Below are 20,035 nucleotides of genomic sequence, written 5' to 3'. Positions count from 1 at the left end.
TTGTGCCTGACCCGACTGTGCTGAGACCGTTCTTTATATGCCACATCAGATTCATCCTTGTCGATGTCCTAGTCGTCGGAAATCTTGCTGCGTGAACTTGCTGCTGTTCTGGCGAGGCTGATGGTGATGGTAGTCGCTATGACGGCTACTGGTGTTGTTTACCGTCCCACAATAGCAATCGATCAGCCAGTATAGCAGATTAAAGTGCTGAGGTCCTGTCATCCATGGCCAACGGTCACCAGTTTGAAACCCTTCTTGTGAACCAGCATGGTATTCGATGTCTTCCAAATAGAAAAGACCAACTCCAGACGAACGCAGGATGGCTGTTGTCGTGCAGGGTATCCATTAACCGACACCTATCCATTCCCTGCAGCAGTCTCAGGGTTTGTTAAAAGTTGGATGAAAAATCTGTCAATCCACCCCAAGGTCGGGGATCCAGCTGTGCTTGAAGCCGATGTCCTCGTTGCCATCGAATCTTCCACATCCGGGCTCAGGTTCCTACTTGCCAGACACGCCGCAGTGATGTATTAATGTGTGTCCCGGATGAAATTTTTTGGTTTGTTTGATGAAGTCCGTGTGCGACTTGAATACGACTTCTGTTTTCTTCCCTTGATTCAACTCGTAACATTCCAGACATCGGAACTTCTGGAACAAGTAAATGACAATAATTTTAATTATGGGCATTTCGATTAAAAGCTTACACTAAATAAATAAATAAATAAATAAATAGGGCAGGAATAATAATATTGGATAAAAATATAATAATGAAAACAGTATTACGGGTGTAAAATGTCTAGTAATTTAATTCACGTAGGGCCAGTACGAGCCCTTATATTGTCTAAACACCCCGGTAAAATTTATTCTTTATTATTAAACAAGTAATCAGTATATTAGAAAACGGTATTAAGAAGAAAAAGAGAAAGAATTCCACAACTAAATGACCCAGTAATTACAGCTGATATTTCGAAAATATTCAGAAAACCCGTTTAGTGTTGAAAATGTTAGGATATTAAAAAAAAAAACTTTCATGGTCGTGTAGCTTAACAAAAACCGTGCGTCAGTGAGGAAATTTAGAATTTATTAAAGGAACAATAAATAACTGGATTTAATTAAATATTTTTAAAAAATATCTAAAAGAATATGTTCGAAAATTAGGGACAATAAGTTCGTTTATAGTTAATAAAAATGATTATTATTATATAACTGACGAAAAGTTATTTAAACACCCCCTCTAATTTTTTTATACAATTCATGAAGACATATTAAACTATAAATTGATAACTCAACTTTAGTCAAAATCCCTCTCCAGTTATTAAACTAACAAAATTTGCACATTGTACGATTTTCATTGTATCTGTACAAATACTTTAAATTATTTTTAAGTTTGTTTATAAATTATTCATTAAAGCACACGAATATCACATGTATAAGTACATATTATGTTTTTCTTCGGCTGTATTTATTTTTGTATTTATTGTCCCGATAACTTTCACATCCTACGTAAATGTATGAATTTTGTAACTTTATGTTAATATCAAAGAAGAATGCAAGAAAGCAAAATTTGTCTGTTCAAGAAAACAATGCAATTTGATCAAAGTCCAATATTTAATTTGTGTGTATTAGACGAAACAACGTAAATCGTGAAAAAATTGGTTTCTGTGATTTGTGTCAACAAATTAATAGAAGAATTTACGTTTCAAATTATTATTATAACAGAAATAACTCGTCATTAAATATAATGTGCACGTAACGTGTATTTCATACGAAACTGAACAGAAAAGAGAATAAATATCGCTTAAAACTTACTTCTTCTTTGTGATTAAAATACGATATTTAAAACGATATTATTAAATCATGTATAATATAAAACTACATTTGTTTCACTGTAATTTATAACGTACCTTCAGAAAATTCATCCGTGAAGTATTCGAAAATTACAACGCAATGAAATTCGTTTTCACGCAAAACAACCTGCCCGTACATTATCTCAACACCGAATGTGACCGAGAGAACGGTTAAGATGTTTACATTCCGATCCGAAAATACTCTGCGACCGCCACCACGGTCAGAAGGAATAACACAAGATATCTCTCTCGTTCTGCCTAAACGAATCGTAAATTATTACTGTTCCCTTTAGTATATTTATTTATTGTTTACGTTAAATAAATTAATATAAATATATTAATATTGTTTATACGAATTGCGCTATTTAATATTCAATGAATCAAATTTTTATTAATTTTCCTATCGACGTGCTGTAGTCACGTGACATAAAACGTGCTGCCATCTTAGGAGCTGTCAAAGATTTGAAAATACTTTATCAGAGAAATCAAATATTGAGGTTACTTTTTATTTACCTTTTAGAAGAAAATACCTACATATAAACGAATCTCAGCTGTATCGATGGGAAAAATCATTATGTTCTAAACAATTGATTATCTTGCAGAAGAAAGGCCGTTCACGTTCCTCCGCGTCGCTTGTCAAAATGACGTCCAAGACGGAGGCTACACTGGAACATTTTTATATATTTAATGGAACTTATGCGAAAAAGGAAGGGGAGGCAAGTACACGAATTTAAATTGTAAAATATTTGGATATATAGAGACAATCAAAATAACTTATTGTTTGTTTTCTGTGCAGGAAGAAAAAAAGATACTCTATTATTATCCGGAAAGAGATATAGATGCTCAGATTAAGAATATAGGGTTCAGCGAAGCAATTATTAAATTTGCAGAGTACGTACATTTGCAACTACATCCTTACAAATATCCTGACGGCTTTCTTTATCGGGTTAACAAGCTATTAATGTCCTCAGATCGTTCAACCCTGGACAGCCCTGTGATTATTGTCATACACACAAAACTCGACAAGTATATTATCAACCAGAACCAAATTTTTGGATGGTAATGGTAAGTTTCCTTGTGATACATAAAGAAGAAACTGAATACATATATTGAAACTTAACATTTATACTTCGTCCACAGATTGTTGGACTGCCGTATGTTTGTAAAGAAAAAGATGGTAATAAATATATGGAATATCAGCACGATGAAGTCTCTAGCAGTGTATGCCAAGGTATATTGAAACAAGCGTACGTTATGTTCAGACTGTTCATGGGCTCGTTTGAAACTATCATCAATGATCCTGAATATGGCTCCATTATATTACTGAAACACAAACTCGAACATTTTTATTCAAGGGTGAATATATTTATGTACTTCGAAAATTTCTTTCTTTTATCGTAACTGAAATACTTTTAAGATGCTTAAGACCTTTCTCTGCAGTATCTGCTGTCCCTCAAATTGAACAACAGCGACATTCTGGATGTTTTCCAAGGCTTACAATTTTTACCTCTGGATAAGATAACATTTTTACGAGTACAGTGTTTCATGAATCTTATAGAAGCTATGTTCTCTCAAGTCAAGTACACAGCATTCTTGTATAACGATCAAGTTGTATGGTCAGTACCACTGATATTTATATATCATTATAAAGCAATAGTATAAATAATATGTAATTGTATTACTGTATAGGAGTGGCTTGGAACCTGAAGATATGCAGGTGGTTTATAGTTACTTGGTGGGGACACTTTTACAGGCACACCTTGAGAAAGAACTACACGGTGGTTCAATGCCTAGAAATTCCCCTTCGCCGTTCACCAGTTCGCATTATGGAAAGTTAGTATCTGTGAAATTATTTATCGTGCCAACTATAATACTTCATTAATTAAAATTTAATTTTTCAGATTTGTCACTGGTCCGTGCAGTATTAACGAACCGAGTCTGATTGGAAAATCTCCGACAGTGTTCATAAATTATTCCACGAAACCGATTGCTTTGTATTTGGTAGTTTATCGGGCTCTGAGTGCAACTATTTGCCTTTTCGTTGACAGTAAATATTTCGAATGTAATTACGAATCTAGTTATTGCGGTAACACTAAAAATGAAATACTTGTTTCTTTTTATGCAGGCAAAACAAGTTTATTAATGGACTTCTTCAAAAGTCTGGATAGCTTTCTTGGCCCACAATTGACTACACTTGTTAGCTCGGTCGCGGAACAGTGTGCGAAACACGTGGTGGCTACGCCCGAGTCTTGTACAAAGTACCTGTATTTTAATAAGCTCAACTTAGCGTATAAAAGCACGATACATCTGGATAATAGACGATGCTCCAACGTGCTCACGACACCTGAAGTGTTGAGGGTGATCACTGATATATACAATGACACGAATAAGTTAGTACACACCAGTTTCGTTTAACCGTCATCCATTCTCCAGTTGAAATACATTTCGTCTTATTTCAGATTGAAAGAAGCTGGCGAAATTGTCATAAAAACCATGAGCGACTATTGGGTCATAGGAAAGCTATCAAACTTGAGGGAATTTTTCGTGGTCATTCAACAAAAGAGTGCCAGCTTAATTGAGATAGAAGGTACGTCAGAATTTTCTTATACACTTATATACCATTTATATAATATAATAACGTTTCTTTCAGAGGAAGTCAAACGACTGTGCGAGAAACAATTGAAGAGCATATTTTTCCATTAATGATCAGTGTGTCATCTAGCTCAGTACTGTTTATACGTCGTATACAAGCAATATATACTCTAATCTATACCATTGTAATTACAAAAGGCTACAACATAATTTATACATAAAATTTACTGTAAAATATAAATTCTGTACATACATAATATATATTTTTAATATATTGAAACAGCTCGAACAGAGCGTAGTTCTTAGATATTTCACTAATTACTAGAAAAACACTCGCTACTATTAATCGAGCGATTCTTCTTCCTCCGTGTCTTTCTTCTTCCGAACGATGTTAGAGAATTTCTTCAATTTCGCTACAAAGAATCCGTCCATATTATGTACATGCGGATAAAATCGTTTAGTCAACTTTAACGAAGGATGAAATCTGTGCTGACGGTAGCTAGTGAAACCCTCGGTACCAAACTCCAAGCCAGTGGGCACCAGCTTAACGTCACGTTTCTTAAGCGCATAATCTACCACCCACTCGTTCTCCTCCGGAAGGATCGAACACGTGGAATAAACGATAATTCCACCTGATTCCGAGCGAGCATTCGCACAGTCTATAGCTGCCAGAAGTAACTCCCTCTGTAACGTGCAGCAACGTTGAATATCAATTTCGTCTTTGTTCGTTTTAACGCTGGGATCTTTGGAAACTACACCAGTGCCGGTGCACGGTGCGTCCAACAGAACTCTGTCGAAACCTTTGATAACCTAAAATCGATGTAATTAATATTCCTTGAACTGTCGAACTTCATCTTAAACCAAAAGTGTTTGTATCCAATAAAGAAAAACTGATTTACTGAAGATGAATAATTGTGAATGCTTACTGTGGGTAACTTTCGTCCGTCGTAGGAACAAATCACAGAATTTACGATGCCAAGCCTATGGAAATTACCAACTACAGCCTTTATCCTATCCTCGTTCACGTCGTTCGAGAAAAGTACACCTGTATTCTTCATAAGCGCCGCTATGTGCGATGACTTTCCACCAGGTGCAGCACACATGTCCAAAATCCTTTCGTTTTCCTTCGGCTCCAACGCCATAACCGGCAAAAAGCTAGACGCACCCTGTAGAATATAGTGCCCAGCCAGATATTCCGGCGTCGCGCCCATCGGGACTTGAGAAGAATACACAACTAATCCTACTTTTGTCCATTTCCCTATCGGATCCAGATTGACTCCTCTGTTGATCAGAGCCTAAAAGACAATACTCAATACAACACCGAACACGATATATTAGACGTGTCAACGAGTCAATTTTAGTAAATACTTCTGCCAAATCACGCCTACGCGTCTTTAACGTGTTCGTTCGTAACGTCATGGGCCTCTGAATTTCGCTCGATTCTAAAAATTCTAGCAGTTCGTCCAGTGGAAATATCTGCATCAGTTTCTGCATTAAGAAATCGTTGTAACTGTAGTATGTGCATAAATCCGTTTTGAGTATGTCCATGTATTCTGACCGTGATCTGTAAGGTGAAAAGAAAAATAAGCGCCGTCGAGGATTATACTATTATCTGGTGATTGTACCTGTTTGGATCACGCAATCTTTTGAAATCTGATAATATCATAATAACATCCTTCATACGTTGCTGTATATCTTTGAGATTGGTAATGTTTGCGAGCTCTTCTTCGGAGGGAAAGGTGAAGACACACTGTTGCGCCATCATATCATTCATTTCCTCATCTGCCATTTTTCTGGAAAGAAAATCGAAGGAAAATGAGGAAAAGAGAGAAACATTAAGACTACTCGATTTACACGGGATATTTACTGTTCTTTCGCTTGTTTCTTCTTCAATTTTTTATTTGCTTTTTCTATGGGCAGCAAATCGTCGTCATCTTCATCGTCATCTTCTCCTTCCTGCTGTTTATCCTGATCCATATCTTCGTCCTCTTCTGATCCATCACCCTGCTTAAATTCATAATTGCTATCAAGTTCTTTGTTACTTTCTTCAGCTTCACTTGCGTCATCCTCATCACTGTCTAATAACTTTAGTTTCGTGCTAGTTTCCTGCTCATTTTCCATTACTTCTTCATCGTCCAACATATCGTCGTCATCATCGAATTGTATTTGTTCGTCGTCGCTGCTTACACTGCCATTTGTAACTGGCACAGATTTCAAAGGTTTCTTCTTCTTTTTCTTCAGTTGTTTAGACATACTTTTGACATTCTAGAATAATCCAAAGCACGCATAGTTAGTATCATTAATAATACAGAGAATTTAAGAGTTAAACAATAGGGCTTACATTTCCATTTATTGTATCTTCTGTGACTTCGCATTTTTTCTGTTTCTTCTTCAATTGTTTGGATAGATCTTTCACAAACTAATGTCACACAGAACAAACATAATCATTATTGTTAATGGTACAGGGAGTTTAGGTATTAAATACATGTACTCACATTTTCATTTATTGTATCTTTTGTTTCTTCATGTTTCTTCTTCTTTTTCTTCAGTTGTTTAGAAACATCTTTGACCATCTAAAATAAAAAGTGTATATAAACCATATCTTCAATAACATTAAATAAAGAACCTACATTTTCATTTATTATATCTCCAGTCACTTCATGTTTCTTCTTTGATAATTTCTCTTTCAAACTTTGCTGTTTCAATAATCGCTTTTTTGCACGTTGCCTCTGCCTATGACTCAAATTCTTTTCCTCTTTCACTGGAAAATAAAATGACATGCTTTAGACTTTATCTTATGTTTTTCATTAACTTTTACTATACAGTATGCATGATTGGACTATCTGATACACACCAAGAGAATTGTATCTGTTAACATAAGTAAATAAAAGTAGAATATTCCATACCTAGAACTCCCTTTGGGAATGTTGGATCTCCTTGCTTTTTAGCCTTCCTTCCGCGCCCAGTCGGAACAGTTGTCCCATCGAATTTCGCTTTTCTTCCCATCCTGCTTTATATTTTACAATTTACACTTTTCAAAGCGAACACGTGAGTCCTAAGTTAGGACTCCTAACCTGTCGTTTCTATTTACCATGGATTACCATGAACTGCATCAACTGCATCTTACGGTACCGCCAACATTCGAAGCAACAAATGCATCGAGTAACTGAAAAGCAGATTCGTTTAGAAAAGTAGTTCGATATGCATAATTCTTCAGTATTCTACCTATATTGAATAAAGATTATGTGCAACGGAATATAAAAAAGTAATCGTTAGGTAAAAATACAGAGTTTATGAATTGCAAAAGGTACATAGAGAAATTTTACATAGACCCAAATGTCCCTATATATACGTATTAAAGAAACGTTGTTTCTCATCAACGATACACGTGTTTTGTATTGTGATGTACAGTTTGCACAGCTTTCTGCAAATTTACGTCTTTAGAGACTAAGTGACGAGTGCAGGAATGAAATAGATATATATATATATATACGTTATTCATTAAAGGTTCTATTTGGGTAAAAACAGTATGATAATGTCGTTATTATTATAAATTATCAATTTTCTGAATTACCGTGTTATATGTAGAAAAAGAATGGGGATAACGAAGCAAGAAGCACATCGACCTGGCGCGTTTAAACAATCGAACAAGCCACATAAAACTGGAAGACACCGCAGTAAAGGTTCAATAAGCAGCGATGTTAAAGGTAGTATAATTTACACTTAAACATGTCACGTGCTGACTGCTGATCTAATGTATTTTCTAATGTTACAAATGCATGATTCTATAGGCAAAATTGGGGTGAAAGGACTGTCAAAACGTATGCACAAGAATCTTGGGAAGGAAGCTCGGAGGCATCAGTCTTCGCAGATAAGAAAAAATAAAAGAGATGAAGTGTTGCAGCAGAAAAGAAATCTGGGTGGATCTCATTCTGCTCCAATTTTAGTATGCGTTGTTCCATTGCAAGAGGACTTGGATATTCAGAGTCTGTTATCCATAATAACAAAAGCAGATGAGACTGCAAGTGTGACTAATAGCCCATGTGGTACAACACACATAAGGTATATTGTTTGAAATTGTGGATAGCATTAGTTAAAATATGAGTAATTCATTGTGGTATTGTTTGTGACAGTGTACCCAGATTTAAACAACGATTTTCCATTGTTGTACCACCAGTTGGTAATGTGTTTGCCACATTGGATGTTGCAAAGGTGGCTACAACTGTTCTGTTTGTTGTTTCTGCTGTAAATCAACCAGAGAATAGCCCCAGAGAGGAGGTTCTTGATCAATGGGGGAAAGAAATCATTAATCCTTGTATCGCTCAGGGTTTAACTACTCCAGTGGTAGCATTGATGAATTTAGAGAGTCTTCAACTAAAAGTATTACACAGAAACTTATTGTAATGTATATTGAAACAATATAGTGTTTATTCTTTACATAAATTTAATTGCAGAAACGTCAGGATTATAAGAATCGTGTACAGACTGCAATCAACAAATGGTTGCCCGATGAAAAAGTCTCACAATTGGATACAGCTGTCGACGCTTTAAACGTTCTAAGACGAGTTGGTTCTCAAAAACAGAGAATTGTGTCTTATAAGAGTAAAAGACCTCATTTGTTGGTTGAAGAAGTCAAGTTTAATTGCAATGAGGTGAATTTTCGATTGATTGACTATTTACTATAACAAAACTGTGAATAACGATCGAGTTTAATATTATTCAGGACTCAACAGAACTGGGCACACTTATGGTGTCAGGGTATCTCAGGGATGTACCATTATCGGTTAATGGTTTAGTACATATACCTGGCTTTGGAGATTTCCAAATGTCCCGGATCGATGCTCCTGAGGATCCCTACCCAATAGAGACGAAACAACGAAAACATGGTGATGCAATGGATGAAGAACCCTCCGTCAGAGTTCTCGAACGTGCAGATTCAAAGAAACAAGTAATTCTGTGAATCGAAATAAAATAATTGTCTGATTTCAGTAACTAGACATAGAGATTTATTTGTTTAGGAATCTCTTGTCAGCGAAAACATACCCGATCCCATGGACGCTGAACAAACATGGCCTACGGAAGAAGAATTGGCTCAAGCTGAAGCCACTAGAAAGAAGAAAATCGTGAAAAAAGTACCAAAAGGGACTTCAGAGTATCAGGCAGCTTGGATCCCCGACGAGGATGGAGGTAACTAAATTCAATGATTATTTTTATAAAGATACATGCATACCGTATTTCTGTAATACTTCAGAGGAACTAGATGAGGAGTATTCGGACGACGAGTCGGAAGAGAGGATGTCCGTAGAGGAAGCAAAGTCTCAAGCAGATAGTGACGCAGAGGCAGAAGAAGACGAGGAGGAATACGAGACGATCACAGTCTCCGAAGCTGCTCCAGATGAACAGAAATACGACCAGGATATTGATATGATGGAGGAGAAAGCAGCTATAGAGAAATTGAAATGTATGTTCACCAGCATAAATTATGCTTTAAACCTATAACTATAAAATTCTGTTTCGAATACAGTGGCAAAGTTGGACGCACAGTTCCCTGATGAAGTGGACACACCCCAAGATACACTGGCAAAAGTGAGATTTCAAAAGTACCGTGGACTGGAGTCATTCAGAACAAGTCCATGGGATCCAAAGGAAAATCTGCCTATCGATTATGCCCGGATCTTCCAGTTTCAGAACTTCGACAGAACAAGGAAACGTATATTCAAAGAGTATCAAGAGACAGATGGAGCTCTGGTAAATTCACCAACGTTCGAACTCACCGAGTCTCTACATTGAATTGTGTGATATGACTGGTCGTTTGTTACAGCCTGGATGGTACATCACCGTTCATGTTGCAAACGTCAGAAGGGATCTTTTCACTGCGTTTTGTACATTGGAAAATCGTCCATTGATAATCTTCGGTTTACTACCGAATGAACAAAATTTAATATTCCAATGTGGGTTCAGAAGATTCACGGCGTGTCCAGTATTTAGTCAACACACAATTGGAAATAAACATAAGGTGCGTTATATTTAAACCCCTTACTTATAACTTCGATGGACAGTTCCTTTATTCCGAAAAATTGAATTTTTCTTTCAGTATGAACGTTATTTTCAACCAGAGAGCACTGTTGTGGCAAGCATGTACGCGCCAATTACTTTTCCACCCTGTCCGGTACTGTGCTACCTGGAGAGATTGAATGGATCATTGGTAAGCATCGATGACTGTCGTATTAACTGTAGTGTCCAGCTAAAATATATATTGACACGTTGTCGTGAAAGCTCTAAGTCCTCTAAAAATGTTTTCACAGGAATTAATTGCAACTGGTAGCGTGTTGTCCGTAAATCCGGACAGAATTGTCGTGAAAAGGGTAGTTCTTAGTGGTCACCTTTTCAAAGTGAACAAACGATCAGCTGTTGTGAGATTCATGTTCTTTCACCGAGAGGACATTCATTGGTTCAAGCCGGTTGAACTACGCACAAAATATGGTCGTAGGGGACACATAAAAGAACCGTTAGGTAAATTAATTTTAGATAAACTGACTTAGGTTAGATTCACGTTGGAGCTGGGATAAACGATCAGAGCGGTGATAAAGAGTAAAGTATAGAAATAGAATCTATCGTTTCCTAAGGGAAGTATTCATGTTGGAGCAGCGAGCAGAGCAACGCTTATTATAAGTACGATGAACGATAAAAGCAACGAGAAACAAATATTTCTTTTTCTTCGCTGTTATCGAAGCACCAACATAAATGTACCCTTAGTCAGAATTCGTGGAATCGAGCAGTCAGTGGTTTCTGTGATTGAGATCGAACAACAGGTAAATATATTGGATCGATGCTTCTGTTTTCAGGTACACACGGCCACATGAAATGTGTATTTAATGGTCAGCTGAAATCGCAGGACACGATCATGATGAATTTGTATAAACGAGTGTTCCCAAAATGGACGTACGAGCCTGTGCTTTTAACGCAATCATCTAATCGGGAAGAGGAGAACATGAACGTGGAATAACATCTGTCGCACAGTATTTAAATGTACATACGAATATACACAGAGGTTTTTTGTGAAATAAAATGTTTTCGTAACTATAAAAGATGTGGATTATATTTAGCATTCTCGTAGTCATCGTTCGTAAGTTTTCGATTTTGAAATACCCACCCTGTAATTGATGACAGAGCCGGTCACGTGACACGAATTCCATCCAATCTGGTTTGTCTGAATACTTTGTTTGTACCGTTTGAAAGGTGACATTTAGTTAAACAATATTTAGTGATAATTTCACCGCAAGACAATTTTGTAAAATTGCGGGACAAGTTTAAAATAGAATGGATTTAGATACTGCCTATATTGGTAACTGATATATTGGTAACTTTACCATAGAAATATTGACAGAGAATCATAAGCATAATAGACTAGGAGCTAATGAATTTTCCCATTTTGAAACGAATGTTTTCTTTATCTTAGAGCCACTGCTTGAAGACTGGTTAGAAGGTATACGAACAGATGTTAGAGAACAAGAAGATCTTGTTAGAGCGAATGACGAATTTTACATGCCTTTTGTGGGTAACTATTAATAACTATTCCCTGCAAAACAACAATTATACTTTAGCAATGTGCGCGTACATTTAATTACATTTGCAGCGATTCCAGTTCCGATCGTCAGTGCAATTTTCAAGATAACAGAGCACTTATACTTGGGTCCAGATACTAGATACATTGCCATTCATTTATATGATAAGTTTATGTGTAAATACTTCTGGGAAGTGTACAAAACCGAGGCTGCGGACCATACAGAAAATTCTTGGTCTCAAGTTTGTAGGAAGATATCCAGTCAATCAAAATTGTATCTTATGTCGTGTCTGCAATTAGCCAATAAAATGGACTCACATCCTAAAAACTTGGGGATATCGCAAGTACATACACACTTTGTCTATGAACGTTCAAACTATTTAATTCAACGCACCTTTGTTTTAGGTGCTCGATATTTTACAATGTATAGACAAAAAGTCTGAATACAACCATAGTGTGGTTTTCTTGTCGGAATTCAAGGTATTCAAAATGGTAGGATTTAGAATGCCATTTTGTACACCACTGAACTGTATACAAGTGCTATTAGCTGCAACTGGTCTAAAAGACACACCAAATATGCAAGATTTGACTATAACTTTATTAGACTTAGTCTATTTACAGGTACAGATTCATTATTACCTACTTGAGCCTTACCGTTATGGAATAATTAATGAAACAGAGATATATTCACAGCGAGAGAAACTATACTCTCATCTGCAGTGTCTGGCTCAGAGACATATTGCGAAAACAGATCAGGAGAAAAGGAATCTCATGACTTTGAAAACGAATGTATTATTTCTGGGAGCTTCAATTGTCCTCTGTGGAATTTTTTTTTCCTGTATAGATGCTGAAACAGGAAGAATCATCTCATCCAAGTTGTCAGACTTAGTAGATATAGAGTCGGATAATATTTGGGATATGGCAAATATTCTTCTTGTACTAGCAATTCAAGAATAAATGACAGTTTAAGAAATAAGTTGATTTAAACTACAGATGAGGTATAGGACACTATACCTAGTCGATGGCCTTACCTTGCCTTACCATAAGACCGTGCAATCTATTATGTACATGTATATATCTATCAGAGTTGGACAAAATGTAATCTAATTACAAAATTCAAATTACAATTACAATGTAATTATACTATAACAGTAACTATACTAAGTAACTATACTAAGTTTACAATAAAAATTACAATGTACATAAATGTAAAATTCCAATGTAATTGTCCCGCAATTATATTGCAATTACATTGTAATTGGAATTTAGATTTTCTAATTAGATTACATTTTGTCCAACTCTGATTTCTATACATTAACTTCCGCGCCAAATATAAAAACCGCGGCTTTTCCGTTTTATCTGACAAAAAACATTCGTTCTTCGTTTTTGGTTGATACGTAGATGCCCTCTATGTACCGAGTGCAACACTTTTATGATTTCTTTATGCACCACTAGGCGACGCATCGTTTATCCCTTTCTCGCAAGCATTATAGTACTACGTACTGTATAAGATAAGTGCTAAATGAGTGAATATTCATCGGAAAAATGGCATAAAGGTGTTTTCGACGGGGGTTGGAGCTACTTCCATCTTTGCTCCAACTTGTAGGGAGTGTGTAGCGTCTTTCCATCTTCGCACAACTCAAACCTACCACCGTCGTGAGTCAATTTCTGGCAGTTAAACGGCTGCCAGGATTGACTCGAAAATTCTTAATAAAAACATAACTTTGACAATTTGCATGGACAAATGAGGCTGATATGGGGTATAAAGAGTCCTTGTAAAAATGTAAATTTTCTACCAGCGTCAGACTTCTTCTGTATCTTTGCGTCTGAATTGCTACATTGTAGCAGACGTTATGTTAATAACCGAGATGATTGAATTGCACGGAAAGTTCGCGACGATGGAAAAGATCGAAGATTCACTGCCTATGTAATTATTGTAAAATTCGCATTGCCGCGTCGAGGAGCGCCTCTACCATTGGCACGCAGAATTAAATAGACATGACGCCAAACGTAGTCAGTGGATTAATGTTCTCCTGTAAACATGTAAATAAATTGTTGTCGTTTAGCTGACCAGTTCATGTGACGAACCGTGCGAGATCTGGCGTTGTATGTGTAGCTATGTACATGTAGGGCCGTAGAGTATTCGTTAGAATCCTAAACAATCAAGTGCAAAAAAAGGTGGTAAATCTAACCGTGGAATGATCCTAATGTATTAATCAGTTTTTCAGTTTCATTCGTAATTTAGGTATAGATATCGTGATATCTCTAGAGTTATATACTTGGTGATACTATTTAGACACGGGTGTACGAACTGGAAATTTGGATCGGAAAAGAAGCCAGGTTTTGCGTTTGTAAGAATATTCTGTGGCACGGCTGTTTCCCCAATTATCCAAAGGTGCGTACGAATACTGTATAGCAAGCGGTAAATTGCACGTCACTTTCTGTGTTCCCTTTCACGTGCGCAAATTTGCTACTTGGCACGCACTCGGTCGTTTTCTAATCATTTTTCTTAATTGTTCGTCTTTTACGCGTCTCTCGCATAAAATTCAGCCCTTACGTCAACACGACAGTTATACGCCGCTGAACGAAGGATAATAATTTTAATTATGTTTGACAATAATGTGGACTACTGTAATTCGTACTATACCATGTTAAATGAGGGCTGCCGGATAGGAATTTTCCAATAATCTAGTCCACTATGATTATCCACAGAATTTGTCCAACTGTTTCTACCATGTTCTTCCTTACTGATGCTATTTTAAAGAAGCTTAATCCCTTGCAGATGAATATTCCAATGTACAAACTTCTCGGAGTTGTAACAACGCTGCTTGTATGTGTTTTTGGAATTGGAACGACTGTGAAGCTGTTTGTTTGCCTGGCAGCTTTAATTTTAGGGTAAGATTCAATTCCTACAAACTGTCTAGATATTTTTAACACTTGTGTGCTTACATGAAGTTTTGTCACAGAACAATCACATGCGTGTTTAGAACCTATGGCCCGAATGTTGATGAAGTTATTAACACTGAAAGGGAAGACTTAAATAAGAAGACTGAAAAATTTCGGCAGGTTAGAATACAGAGAGATATGCAATAAAGTCATTCGACAGATAATGATTTTTGCCCAATCTAATCTTCATTACGTTATTCAGTATATCCTAGATTTATCAAAGCAGAAGATGAATATCGCATTAGACAGAAGAATCACCGGTAGCCGTATCATTGATGATTCCTTGCAAGTACATACTCACTTTAAGCATTTCACTAACTGTGTGCGTGGTCCATGTATATACATATATATATATATATATATATATACGGTAACTTAGCAATTTGCAATTTCCTTTGTATAGGAAATCTTAGATTTTGTTATCAGAGATTATGTGGAACCTTGGTACAGCGTGATTACAGATGACAAAGAGTTCGTATACTCTGTCCGGAACACTGCTCAAAAGATAGCTATCAATATTGCCAATCTGTACGTAACACAGACACCAAACTGAAGCCTTATAAACGGGGTCTGGGGCTTAATGTCTACTCAAAGAATCTGTTCTGAAACAGAGTGAAAGGTGTGGACTGGATACCATACTTAACGACTCGTCTTATCGACGATACAGCCTCCCACGTGAGGTTGTATCGGCAGGCGACGGCGAGGATGAAGCAGCTCCGCACGAGGAAATTGCAAAAAGGTAGCGCCAGCTCGTCGAGCACGTCTAGCGGCACCCCGAAGAGAACACCGACCCACAGACGAAACAAAAGCGAGACCGACGTATCCTGGTATTCTCAATCGAAGTTCTACATACCGAATTTGTCGTCCCTGACCGAACCGATTGAGATCGGTGAGGAGAAGACGGAGGACGAGTCGTTGGAGAAGATATTCTTCGATCTCGAGGTACAAATGGAGAAGAATCTGATCAGCCGGGATCTGGTGTGCACCGACAACGACCGGGAACTCGAGTTTCTCGTCGAGATATCAGAGATTCTGTTGTATCTGGTACTACCGAAAGAGGACGATCTCGATTGTCTGACTGTCAGAATTATATTAAGGGAGCTGCTAGCGAATGTAGTGATTAAACCCCTATTGGATTTATTCTCTGACCCTGATTATATTAATCAGGCGTGTATATGGCTGGTGAGTGCGAGGTTTTTAGCTAACCAAGAGTTCGGTTTAATACGGGAATATATAAATGATGTTTCTTTCAGTGTATTAAGGAGGCTGGCTTGCCAAGGGACGTGTTCTTGACGGTGATCAGAATCACGGACAGCTTGGACGAGCTGACAGCGACGAAAAGTGTAGTCTGTAAGGAAATAGCTCATTTACGTTCGAAGGAGACCGCAGCCGAGGATGATCTGTCCGTAAAACAGCAGCTGAATAGTTTACTATACGTGAAGAAAATATTAGATACACGGATCATCGCGATGCAGAAGGGTCTCGAGTCCGAGACGGACGGGATCGATGCTCAACCGGAGTGGAACAGGCTCCTGATACCTGGACAGAAGTTAGTGAACCTGCCGTTGGATGAACTGCTGAGAAATAACATAGCCCTCAGTTATTTTATCGACTACATGACCTCTATAAACGCGGAATCGTATCTGTACTTTTATCTGAACATATTCGGCTGGCGGGTGTCGGCTGAACAGCAGATCTGCGAGATAGAGCTGCAAAAATTGCACGCAGCCCAACCAGGGTCCAGTGTCACTGGAACGAAACGTGAGGTCGTCACCGATCTGGAGAACCTGAAGGAGGCAGCCACGAAGATATACCAGCAATACCTTAGCGACAAGACCTCGCCGAGGTTGCAGCTGGACGACGGTCTGGCCAAGGTACTGTTAACCCGAATAAAAACCGAGCCCGTGAACGAGACATGGTTCGACGATCTCAGAGCTTGTTGCTACGAGAAGTTACGAAGCGAGGATCGGTTCTTGCCCGGTTTCAAGCGATCGATCGCCTACGTGAAGCTTCTCGCGGAGCTGGATCTGCTGAAGGATCCGGCCGCGGAGGAGGACTCGAAATCTCTGGACAGTATCAATCTCTCCGCGACGAACAACGATCTTGGGACTCTGGTCGAGGTATCGGAGATCTATACAGCTGAGGAAACGAAGGCAGAACTGAGGGACAGCAAATCGAAGTCCAGCTCGACGACCAGTCTAGCCAGCATAACGGATGAAGCCAGATCGATCGACGATTCAGATGACGCAGAGGTGAACGTCAAGACCCTGAAAAACATGAGGAAAGCAGCTAGCGTGGACATTGATCACGCCACAGACAGCAAAGACATTCCGTTTCTCGACGAGTCGAGGGCAGAGCAGTTTGTCAAGCTGGACGAGAACACGTACGATCAGAACGCGATCAAAAAACTGCAGGAAGGTCGGTTCACGATCACAGCTAGAATTATAGAGACTGGTATTGTCAGCGACCGTGGAAAAACTTATGGTATCTACGCGGTGGCCGTAACCAAGAGCTACGATTCCGGGTACCAGGAGAAATGGCACATATACAGGCGATACTCGGACTTCTACGACATGTACCAGAAGATAAACAACAAGTATTACGACCTGGCCCCGATACCGTTCCCAGGTAAAAAAGCGTTCCATAATATGGAGAGGACGATACTGGAGAAACGGATGTTTCTGCTGAACAATTGGCTGCATCATCTGACGAAGCCGGCGGTCGTGGACGGTCATATGGGCCTGCAGAATCTGCTGTTGAACTTTCTGGAGCAGGGGGATTACGACAAAGGCGTCACCAGTGGACAGATATCGAGAACGGTGAGCTAATGACAACGAGCACTTATGGAATCGCAGGTGTGTTTTTTTCTAATGTCCTCTTCAATACAGATAGATAATCTGATGAATCCCCTGAAGACATCCATGAAAAGTGTCACCCAAGCGGTCAAGAAAACCAAGGCCACCACAAACACTGTGGACGGTGTGATGGACAACATCAGGAAATTCTTTGGAAATCCCAAGAAGCAACCTAATGTTCTGTTCGAGAACACTAAAGTTGGTGCTGGTATAGATGTAGAGGTATGCAACAAATATTACTTCTTCCTACAGAGGACAGTGGTACTATTAATCTTCTTCAATCGTAGACCGATGATAACATTCCTCTGCGTATAATATTACTACTGATGGACGAGATCTTCGACTTGAAGATGAGGAACCAATGGCTCAGGCGACGGATCATCACTCTCCTAAGGCAGATTATTCGTACTATGTTTGGGGATATAGTGAATCGTAGAATAGTGGAATATGTTTCCCTGTTGACTAGTCCAGCTAAGGTCGCTGGGTATTTGAAGATGTTCAAGTGAGTACAAATTCACGTTTGTACCCTAACCTATCTGCGCGTACGTGGCAGTAATAATAATCTGCCACCAATTCCCATAAGATGAAATGTCTACTCTTATACTGTATAGAACTTATAGCGCTGAACCCTAACCTCAATAGGTACCAATTCTTAATAATTTCATGATTCTCCGGTTGGTTCACAGAAACAGTTTCTGGCCGAATGGCGTCAAGGCAGAGAAGAAACCGCCCCGTGACGCGGAGACAAAGAACAAAACCAGGGTGGCTGCCAAGGTTGCTCTGCTGTCTTGCTTCTCCGACGAACTGAAACATATCATAGGCAGCGAGACAACCAGACAGGGTCTTTTGAGGGTGTTCGAGTTGTTCCAGCGGCCGGTGCTGAACAGAAGACTGTTGTACGTGCTGTTCGAGGGGATCGCTGAGACGATGTTCCCGGAGGGTAATCTAGTGGAAATATTCCAGAAGATGTACTCGGTCTCGCCGAGGGTGCAAAACAGAAGGGTGGTGGACACGAAGGATTCTTGTTGCCCAGGGGACGTGGACAAGTAATCTCTGCTCGATGATGATCTCGCGGTTCGAGAACAGTCTTTCTATTAAACGGTAACAGGAACTTGTGTAAACAATTACGGTTGTTGTCGGGACACGCGCGTAATTCATTTACGTCCAGAAGTTTTGCAAAATATGAGGGAGAGGTATTCAAGTTTTATCAATGCTCAAAGTACCGTAGAAAAGACTTTGGAACCAGCGTTGTATAAGCTATAGTACATGTATTATATTTCGAGGCAGCGGCGCAAAAGAACGTATTTCATGTGGGAACAAAATGAAAGTTTATAGGCTTTCGTGATATCTCGACGATTTCTATACGGTAATAATATTCGACGATAAGTAAGCGCAGTGTGTAATTCAGTGGCCAAACGATTCACCTCGATATTACGTAGAGGATAATCTCTTGATTATCTCGTAGGGGCGGGGGGAGGGGGGGGGCACGTATTAACGACTAAGCATTCCATTTGCATTTCATCATGTACTTCATCCCGGGACTATACTTCAGGTGTGATAGTCTATTTTCTACACGTGCTAGGCGACCAACTACAGACGCGAAGACACTTAAAAGGTAGCACGAAACAATCTTATACGTAACTCGTCCGGAACACGTTCAGTGCCATTCCGCGCGTAGCGTCTATTTATTTATTCGTGTAAAAAAAAAAAAGGAACAATTCGAATCTCTCCACGGTGTGTGTATAGGCTCGTGAACTTTTAATGTATCCCTGTCCCCGCGGACAGTGTAAAATTCCTTGTAAATGTCGTACGATTGTACATACAAGTTATTTCTATCGTGTGTTGAAACGCCATATCTGTCACCGTTTACTTATTAAAGGGATTGTTTATAAACCCTGTGTTCTGTCTGTCGCCACATCTTGACACGCCTCTTATTATCCTAGGCGATAATGGAACTAACCGAACGCAACCGGAAGTCCTCGAAGTTCTTACAGGTCCGATATTCAGAGAGGATTTGTGGAGGCTGATGGCCCTCTTGGGGGCGCAAGAGTTGGCAGCCGAAGAAGAACGTTTAAAAAACGATAATTGCCTCCCCGAATCGGTCAGGCCAACCACCACACATTGTCGATAAAAAGCAGCAGAAATAGGGGAGCACAGGGGGGTGGGGGACACAGAGTGGGTAAAAACAAAGGGGGTTTATTACCGAGCTTAGCCGAGGAGTGGCGCAAGATTAG

At 38.9% G+C, this 20,035-nt stretch overlaps 5 protein-coding genes across 6 annotated transcripts; 4 read left to right on the top strand and 1 right to left on the bottom strand.

Annotated features, from left to right (window-relative positions):
* The first annotated feature begins 2,329 nt into the window (after positions 1 to 2,329).
* Positions 2,330 to 4,634, top strand: LOC107187353 (vacuolar fusion protein CCZ1 homolog). Its single transcript, XM_015575427.1, has 10 exons — positions 2,330 to 2,564; positions 2,645 to 2,735; positions 2,816 to 2,909; positions 2,985 to 3,200; positions 3,285 to 3,460; positions 3,534 to 3,677; positions 3,746 to 3,891; positions 3,970 to 4,234; positions 4,304 to 4,431; positions 4,495 to 4,634. The coding sequence occupies exons 1-10, from the start codon at positions 2,486 to 2,488 to the stop codon at positions 4,545 to 4,547; spliced, it is 1,392 nt and encodes a 463-aa protein (XP_015430913.1). The 5' UTR covers positions 2,330 to 2,485; the 3' UTR covers positions 4,548 to 4,634.
* Positions 4,635 to 4,732: 98 nt separating this feature from the next.
* LOC107187352 (probable 28S rRNA (cytosine(4447)-C(5))-methyltransferase) lies at positions 4,733 to 7,542 on the bottom strand. The gene is made up of 7 exons (XM_015575426.1): positions 7,343 to 7,542; positions 7,067 to 7,197; positions 6,304 to 6,701; positions 6,062 to 6,229; positions 5,805 to 6,000; positions 5,363 to 5,731; positions 4,733 to 5,246 (listed from the first exon to the last, which is right to left on the bottom strand). Exons 1-7 carry the CDS (start codon positions 7,440 to 7,442, stop codon positions 4,779 to 4,781), a joined length of 1,830 nt encoding a protein of 609 aa, XP_015430912.1. The 5' UTR covers positions 7,443 to 7,542; the 3' UTR covers positions 4,733 to 4,778.
* A 268-nt stretch (positions 7,543 to 7,810) lies between these two features.
* On the top strand, positions 7,811 to 11,442 carry LOC107187330 (pre-rRNA-processing protein TSR1 homolog). The gene is made up of 13 exons (XM_015575403.1): positions 7,811 to 7,954; positions 8,025 to 8,143; positions 8,228 to 8,498; positions 8,570 to 8,816; positions 8,891 to 9,088; positions 9,160 to 9,384; positions 9,455 to 9,623; positions 9,688 to 9,897; positions 9,961 to 10,184; positions 10,258 to 10,452; positions 10,531 to 10,641; positions 10,742 to 10,949; positions 11,282 to 11,442. Exons 2-13 carry the CDS (start codon positions 8,032 to 8,034, stop codon positions 11,440 to 11,442), a joined length of 2,331 nt encoding a protein of 776 aa, XP_015430889.1. The 5' UTR covers positions 7,811 to 7,954; positions 8,025 to 8,031.
* Positions 11,443 to 11,756: 314 nt separating this feature from the next.
* Positions 11,757 to 12,957, top strand: LOC107187384. The gene is given in 4 exon segments (XM_015575466.1): positions 11,757 to 11,781; positions 11,896 to 12,344; positions 12,406 to 12,621; positions 12,694 to 12,957. Coding segments are annotated over 4 exon segments (954 nt in total).
* Positions 12,958 to 14,377: 1,420 nt separating this feature from the next.
* LOC107187357 (sorting nexin-13-like) lies at positions 14,378 to 19,694 on the top strand. Of its 2 annotated transcripts, XM_015575435.1 has the most exons (10): positions 14,378 to 14,395; positions 14,783 to 14,895; positions 14,967 to 15,066; positions 15,149 to 15,235; positions 15,350 to 15,474; positions 15,558 to 16,128; positions 16,200 to 17,765; positions 17,835 to 18,023; positions 18,089 to 18,303; positions 18,488 to 19,694. In XM_015575435.1, the coding sequence occupies exons 2-10, from the start codon at positions 14,783 to 14,785 to the stop codon at positions 18,849 to 18,851; spliced, it is 3,330 nt and encodes a 1,109-aa protein (XP_015430921.1). In that variant the 5' UTR covers positions 14,378 to 14,395; the 3' UTR covers positions 18,852 to 19,694. The 2 variants fall into 2 exon arrangements, with proteins under 2 accessions (XP_015430921.1, XP_015430920.1); XM_015575434.1 differs by lacking the exons at positions 14,378 to 14,395; positions 14,783 to 14,895; positions 14,967 to 15,066 and having other exon boundaries at positions 15,195 to 15,235; positions 15,397 to 15,474.
* The last annotated feature ends 341 nt before the right edge of the window (positions 19,695 to 20,035 follow it).

Source organism: Dufourea novaeangliae, unplaced genomic scaffold (genome assembly GCF_001272555.1).
Source record: "Dufourea novaeangliae isolate 0120121106 unplaced genomic scaffold, ASM127255v1 scaffold113, whole genome shotgun sequence".
In the NCBI taxonomy this organism is placed as follows: Eukaryota; Metazoa; Arthropoda; class Insecta; order Hymenoptera; family Halictidae; genus Dufourea; species Dufourea novaeangliae.
This window is presented reverse-complemented; position numbering and strand designations above follow the sequence as displayed.

Bases quoted from the DNA above. Each gene is read 5' to 3' on its own strand.
- LOC107187357 (XM_015575435.1), top strand. From the start codon at position 14,783: ATGAATATTCCAATGTACAAACTTCTCGGAGTTGTAACAACGCTGCTT. The intron at 14,896-14,966 runs GTAAGATTCAAT...GTTTTGTCACAG, and splicing joins CTGGCAGCTTTAATTTTAGG to AACAATCACATGCGTGTTTA. The intron at 18,304-18,487 runs GTGAGTACAAAT...GTTGGTTCACAG, and splicing joins GGGTATTTGAAGATGTTCAA to AAACAGTTTCTGGCCGAATG.
- LOC107187330 (XM_015575403.1), top strand. From the start codon at position 8,032: ATGGGGATAACGAAGCAAGAAGCACATCGACCTGGCGCGTTTAAACAA. The intron at 8,144-8,227 runs GTAGTATAATTT...ATGATTCTATAG, and splicing joins AATAAGCAGCGATGTTAAAG to GCAAAATTGGGGTGAAAGGA. The intron at 9,089-9,159 runs GTGAATTTTCGA...AATATTATTCAG, and splicing joins TCAAGTTTAATTGCAATGAG to GACTCAACAGAACTGGGCAC.
- LOC107187353 (XM_015575427.1), top strand. From the start codon at position 2,486: ATGACGTCCAAGACGGAGGCTACACTGGAACATTTTTATATATTTAAT. The intron at 3,201-3,284 runs GTGAATATATTT...CTTTCTCTGCAG, and splicing joins TCGAACATTTTTATTCAAGG to TATCTGCTGTCCCTCAAATT. The intron at 3,461-3,533 runs GTCAGTACCACT...ATTACTGTATAG, and splicing joins TATAACGATCAAGTTGTATG to GAGTGGCTTGGAACCTGAAG.
- LOC107187352 (XM_015575426.1), bottom strand. From the start codon at position 7,442: ATGGGAAGAAAAGCGAAATTCGATGGGACAACTGTTCCGACTGGGCGC. The intron at 7,198-7,342 runs GTATGGAATATT...TTTATTTTCCAG, and splicing joins ATTCCCAAAGGGAGTTCTAG to TGAAAGAGGAAAAGAATTTG. The intron at 6,702-7,066 runs GTAGGTTCTTTA...GGATTATTCTAG, and splicing joins GAGATATAATAAATGAAAAT to AATGTCAAAAGTATGTCTAA.